The following is a 7,257-nucleotide window of genomic DNA, read 5'->3' as shown; positions in this document are numbered from 1 at the left end:
GCACTTCATATATGTATATATATATATATATATATATTTGTTTCATTTTATTTTAATATTCTAATATAAAAATATTATTTTAAAAAGTAAGTGTTAGCACCTTCTCATACCCTCCAGCAAACATAATAATGACACATGGGCATGGGCTGGAAGGAAGTTTCTTACAACTAGAGTCGCACGAAATTGTTGTCCTTCTCTTCCGACTTTCACTCACTCAGTTTATCAATATATTATATCATTATTGGCATCATTTCATATCTTTACTCTCTTTTTTTTTTTTTTTAATGTTGTCTCTTTACTTGTTTTTTTTATTATTATTAATATTTATCTAGCCCTTCTGCTCTAGAAACGTGGACCTTGCGTCAATGCTCTGCTAGCCTTAAACACGTGGCCGACGTATGAAATGTTTGAGTGATAGTGTTCAAGTTTTAAAAATATTTTTTAAAAAATTAAAAACATTTATTATTTTTATGTTATTTTCACATGCTAATTTAAAAATATTTTTTAAAAAAATATTATTTTAATATCAAAATCAATATATTTTCGGTTCAATTTTGGAATTCCATATATATTTTTTTTATTCTTGGCATGCTTTTTGCTCTTATGACTCATTTATATATTTTTCCATCTTATTATGCTCTTTTAGATCACATTCATATGTTTTTCCATCTAAACTCACCGTTGCAACCAATTTAAATTTTAATTATCAAATCACATATTAATTTTCTTTGTAACAGTCAATTTAATTCTCATATTATATTCTATTTTTATGGTCCATAATTCATATAATATTAAATTTTATATTTATGGTCTCTTTAATTTAATATGTTGTTATGGTGAACATTACAAAAGCAATTTAAATAGTTAAAGAGGCAAGGGATGACCTTTATCTTGAACTCCTATTACACATACTGATTAGAAGTCGAATTTCACTTCATACTCTTTTCTTACAGCTTCCTAGAAAATAAAATTTAATGTTTGTTTAGCTAGATTCACATATAGTTTTTTATTTAACAACAAATTCAGTACAACACATAATTACACAAATCATCACATGTATTGACAAAATCTTAAAATTTTCAAGATAATACCCACTCATTACAAATATCAATTTATATTTCAATTCTTAAGTTAAATATTCATGCCATCAATTTAAATTCTCACTTAAGACTTCTACATTTCTGTTATCCAATTTTATATTTAATACGTCACTAACCAATAACTAATATTAATCTCGTAAATTCAAGGTTTAAACATAAAAATTTTATTTTTTTACATTTTTAATCAAATAAATAAATATATATTGATTTACATCATCTCATATTTTTATTATAACACTTAACATCTAAATGTTTTGTTATTTTTTTAATGTCAATGTATTATACTTTAATATCTGAACATTTTGTTATTCATTTTAATGTTCTTGTATTATATCAATATCTAAATGTTTTAACTTTTTATCAATAAATTTCAATATCCAAATGTCTTGGTTTTTTGTCAAGTTGATGAATTTCAATGTCCATATAACTTATTTTTTTATGATGAATTTTAATATTTAAATGGCTTAGTTTTTTCATCGATGAGTTTTATATTTAATATTTTATCAAATATATGGTAACCATTGAATTTAAACTATTATTCAATCCCTCTAAACACATATAAGCACCACATATGCACCCTAATCAATAAATTTCAATGTTCAAATGTTTTTTTGTTTGTCAAGATGATAAATTTCAATGTTTAAATAACTTAATTTTTTGTCGAAGAATTTCAGTATTCAAATGACTTAGTTTTTTCATAGATAAACTTCATATTTAACATTTTATCAAATATATGGTAGATATTGAATTTAAACTATTACTCAATCCATCTAAATACATGTAAGCACCACGTATGCACCCTAAACATGTAATTCATCATCATATTATACATAAAATAATCCCACCATGCTATTAATATCAAATGACCAAAGTCCTTAGTCAATGCATATCTCAATCACAACAAACTTAGGACCTTGCATACCCATCATCCTCACACAGGCCATCTATGATTCTAAACACCACAATTAATTTATAATGATTCTAATAACCAGTACACATTTAATTCATCATTAAACCCAGTTAACATAAATTTCAGCAATTATTATACATGTTCAATCATCCAAAACACATATACAATGATTTCATATCTCATAAGTCAATTCACAACATTACAACCATGATTACTTATTCATTTCATCATCCAAACACATGATTTACCAAAAAAAAAAAACCAGCATTGATTTATACACCCATTTTTCCAAAACATACACATATTAGTTTCACACATCATAACTCAATCCTACAATGACTCTACACACATTTACAGATTCAATTCATCTTTTCAACATGTAAATATACAACTTTCAGCACTATTTTCACTTATCCATTCTTCCAAAACATACACATATTAGTTTCACACATCATATCTCAGTACTATGGTATTTTACACACATTTACTCATTCTATTCATTCTATTCATTTTAATAACACATAATTTCACAAATTTCAATCCTAATAAAACTCCCTATTGCTGGCCATTGCTTGAGCAAATTCCTAAATTTTTTTGTTTTCAAAACATAATTTTATCTTTATTCATGCATTTACAATCCCAACTTGCTATGATTTCATTCAATTTAACACTTCCATTTGAAATTACATGAAACCTAAAAATTAAAATTGGGGATTTTCTTCCCCTCTTCCAAAGAACAAGAAAGAAATGAAATTAATTGAGGACAAGTTTCTTACCTTTGCTATTTTAACTCATTTGAATGAGTTCTTGCAAAAATATCCAAAAATCGTGTTCTTGTCTTTCAAATTTCCAGCTTCCTCTCATTATTTTCCCAAGCTCACTTACTCCCTAAGTTTAGTCCTTTAATTTATTTTTTTATGTAGGAATTTCATGCTTTACTCTCCCAGCCAGCCTTATTACTTAAAAAAAAAAAAAGACGGAGGAGAAGAGCAATTTTAGTGTGTGATTAAGTTATAATATATGGTATTTTTTACTTGAAAATATATTAAAATATTTATTTTTAATATTTGACATACATATCAAAACTATTGAAACACAAATAATAATAATAATAATAATTTTTCATGTTAAATTCACTTTTAAAGCACAGCAAAACGCATATTAAAACACAATATCAAACAGCCTTTAATAGTCATTCTGTTTCCTAACATACAGCTGGACACTTAATAAAGTTAGGGTTTTTTCCTCGAAATTTACAAAAATGCCACCCTATTGTCCACATTGTTATTTCTAGCAAATACCTCATCGTTGGCACTTTTCATGCATCGATTTAATTTTTTTTTATCTCGTCCAGATTATTACACTAATAAATTGAGAATTTTCTTGCCACCTGTCATAATAAAATTTATTTATTAGCTGTGAGTTTACACTGACTGACGATATTGTTTGTGCATAAATTCATATTTTAATTCATTAAGGGCTTGACACAAATTCACCGTGAATTTTTCACCACTACTTCACAAAATTTTTATTATTTTTAAGTTGGTTTTTAAATGATTTATCATTTGGTTTATATAAAGATAGGAGAGTGAAAATTATTGAAATTTTAAGAAAAAAATTTCAAGTGACTTAGATTTTAGCCACCAATAATTATAATTTTATAATTTTAGTATTTATAGATTCATTTTTCAGAAATAAGTTTATTAATGGTAGCTTTCACCTTTAATGACGCTAAAAAAAATAAATTAGAGCTTGATAATTTTTTTTATTTGATTATGAGTTTTAGGCCAATTAAAATATATTCTGTTGTTATAAATTGAGTGATAAAAATTTATGAGTTGTTTGTTTTTTATATATATTTTAATGAAATATAAGTTTTTAGGATCCAGAAACTTATATCATGATATTTTAGTTATTAAATTCACCCTTAATAATTGAAAAAGATAATAGAAAAATGACGCGTCATTTATCCAAATAAGTGATGCATTGTCTGCTTCTAACGTGTTTATATTTTAAAATTTATTTTTAATATTAATATATCTAAATCATCTAAAATTATAAAAATAATTTAATTTAAAATAAAAAAATATAATGTTTTTTAAAAAAACTTGTGAAACGTCAAACTTTTTTGTTTCTCATTAAGAAAACGCGTTTCCTTCGCAAGGGTTTTTAGTCCGAGAAGAGAGAGAATCAAGGCAACAAACAGAGAAGATGACCCCCCAAATCGATCGAGAATTCTAGAAGGTAAAATAAAACATCACCTGGGTTTGAATTATTATTTTTATAATTATTTCTCATTTGACTTGGTGTTTTGATTTCACTTTCCGAAGCTGTTCTTGATTGTGGAGATTTTGGTTTAACCTGGCAACCTGATTTTCTTTTCTTTCTAAAATATTCTTTGTTTAACCCACTTTTTTTTATAAAAAAACAGTATCTATTAAATTTATTTAACTGGAAATTGAACAGCTATTTTGCATCTAAGGAAATTAGGAATCATGGTTTTTTTTTTCCTTCAGCAATTGAGGGTTACGGAGGAAAAAAATGAAAATCTGGACGGACCTGAAGGAAAGAGGGAGATATACCCTTACGCCCTTTTTTTGTATCCTTATCCAAATGCAAGTCGGTTCTGTGTATGCATAGCTGGTCCTTGTACTTTGTCTTTCTTTTCATTGATGTAAAATGATCTATGTTGCCTGCAATTGAACAGGTTCTTGAAGCAACAGACTGAACCTAAAAGTAGCAGGACAGTCTTCAATGGGATATGTTGCTCTTACAAATGATCGTATAACAGATTGGAAAACTATAGTTGTCTTGCTTCACTCTACATGAGTAGTTGAGTGCGAGTTTTGTTTTTTTCTGGTTATATCTGAAAGCATAAGTAATAGAGTAGTTGGATTGCAATGGATAACATCATCAGTGAGAGCCTGCTTCGTCCCAACTGGAGAAAAGTCGCATATGGAGGAATGCAGCCCGGGTTTGATGATAATCATACTGATGAGTCTTTTCTTGAAGATATGGTCATGAATGCTAATGTTGTTAAGCGGGACATTCTGAAGGTGATGCAAGACTCAGTTTCTATCTCTCAGTATCTGTGCATTGTTACTCTTGTCAGCTTGGTTTGGGCTCACACCCTTCAATCAACCCTTGATGAAAATTCCCTCTTGCTCCTTGATGCAAGCCTTTTTGGATCAGGTTTTTTAGTTCTTCTTTTAACCAAAGAAATGCGTTCCTTGAATCTACTCTTCCATTATATCCTCAATATCTCTTTTTTCACAACTGGGTTATACATGTTGGCTCCTATTTATCACCCTCTCACGAGGTCCATAAGCTCGGACTCCATTTGGGCAGTTACTGTTACACTTGTCATACTCCATCTCTTCCTGCATGACTATTCAGGATCGACCATTAAAGCTCCTGTGGCCCTAAAAAATCCAAGCTTAACCAGTTGTGTATCTTTAAATGCTTCTGTTGTCGCTTCAGTTTTTATTGCGTCTCGTCTTCCATCAAGGCTGCATGTATTTGCCATCATGCTATTTTCGTTGCAAGTCTTCCTTTTTGCTCCATTTGTCACTTACTGTATCAAGAAATTCTCCTTCCGCTTGCACCTTGTGTTTTCTTTTGGGTTGATGGCCGTGACCCTGGCTCTGGTTTATACACTGCACCACTTACTTTTCATGCTACTGCTTGGTTTCTTGGTGTTTATAAGTGTTGTCTGTCCTTATTGGCTCATAAGAATTCAGGAATACAAGTTTGAGATCAATGGCCCTTGGGATGAGGCTAAGCTTTGTTTCAATGTAACAGATTGAGATTCTTTGATCTCTGGATGGGATTGATTGGAAAGCAATGAGATTAAATTGCTCATGAAAAAGGGGACTTGGTTCACTGTTTGTTTTGCAGGACGATTGGTTCATAATATATGTTGGGGAATTATTGTGGAATTGTTGAGGGATTAAATGTTTGAGCTTTGATCATTAGGCAGGTGTGATAGCATTCCAGTTTCTAATTTAGTCTCATCAAGGATGTTCATGCAGAGTTAACCTCGAAAGTGTTTTGCTTCTCAAATCACACACACTCAACAATGCTGCTGTGTTGCCATCATCTTTTGATGCGCTAATTTTTTCACGGTTAAATCATTAAGGATCGATCCTCTGTATTCTAGAGCCTTTCAGTTGATTATGCATGGTTTAAAGCTGTAAACCCCAACTCCTTTAGCAAACGCCAGACTGGGTATTTTGGAGTTAGGGTTATGGAGTTACAATCATTGTATTTTGCAACGAATTGGATTTATTTAGGTGAATGGAGTCATTTCAGTTCTCTGAATCTCTCCATGAAAGTTTGCTAGTTCTAGAAGCACGAGTCGGAAAACTAGTAGTGCCCACTACAGGCAGGCAAGATTGTGCCATAGCCAGGAATTATTTTAAACATGGCAGAATGCCAATACAACTATTCATCGTTGCATCTTTAAAAAAATTAATTGAAAATTAAAAAAACTGATATTCACTTTAATGAAATAAAACAAAAATTACATGAACTAATAAATAAAACAAATTTTCTTTTATCAAAATTTTTATTTTTTTTAAAAATGCTTATCATAATCTTAAAAGCAAGTTTTAATAAAAAAAAGTGATGAATTGATGTTTTTTTATATGAAAATATTACAATAAATATAAAAATAATAATTTTGAGAAAAATTATAATAAAATTTTAAAAAAATAAATATTTCATTAATATTTAGAAAATTATACATATTAGGTTTATATATAACTATTCAAAAAGTGATTGTTAACATTACTATGAAAGGCTAAAATATCTTTTAAAAATGCATAATTAAATAATTATTTAAAAAAAATTCAATTAAAAAATATAAAATAATAATAAAATTAAAAAAAATAAAAAGATATGCACACATGGGTTTGACCTGCATGTCTTTCAATAGGGTGGTCAAGCGCCCAATTTATATGAAAATATTACAATAAATATAACAATAATAATTTTAAGAAAAATTATAATGAAAATTTAAAAAATAGATATTTCATCCATATTTATAAAATTATATATATTAGGTTCATATTAACATTACTATGAAAGGCTCAAATATCTTTTAAAAATGCATAATTAGATAATTATTTAAAAATAATTTAATTAAACAATAAAAAAAACAATGGAATTAAAAAAAATAAAAGGACATGCACACATGGAATTGACGTGCATACCTTTCAATGGGGTGGTCAATCGCTCAATTTTAAA

General features: G+C 28.3%; 1 protein-coding gene across 1 annotated transcript; it reads left to right on the top strand.

The window, feature by feature from the left end:
* Nucleotides 1–4,151: 4,151 nt before the first annotated feature.
* LOC105130847 (putative phosphatidylinositol N-acetylglucosaminyltransferase subunit C) lies at nucleotides 4,152–6,040 on the top strand. The gene is made up of 2 exons (XM_011033539.1): nucleotides 4,152–4,254; nucleotides 4,718–6,040. The coding sequence occupies exon 2, from the start codon at nucleotides 4,911–4,913 to the stop codon at nucleotides 5,814–5,816; it is 906 nt and encodes a 301-aa protein (XP_011031841.1). The 5' UTR covers nucleotides 4,152–4,254; nucleotides 4,718–4,910; the 3' UTR covers nucleotides 5,817–6,040.
* Nucleotides 6,041–7,257: the final 1,217 nt, after the last annotated feature.

The sequence above is a fragment of the Populus euphratica genome, unplaced genomic scaffold (assembly GCF_000495115.2).
Source record: "Populus euphratica unplaced genomic scaffold, PopEup_1.0 scaffold43.1, whole genome shotgun sequence".
In the NCBI taxonomy this organism is placed as follows: Eukaryota; Viridiplantae; Streptophyta; class Magnoliopsida; order Malpighiales; family Salicaceae; genus Populus; species Populus euphratica.
This window is presented reverse-complemented; position numbering and strand designations above follow the sequence as displayed.

Bases quoted from the DNA above. Each gene is read 5' to 3' on its own strand.
- LOC105130847 (XM_011033539.1), top strand. From the start codon at position 4,911: ATGGATAACATCATCAGTGAGAGCCTGCTTCGTCCCAACTGGAGAAAA.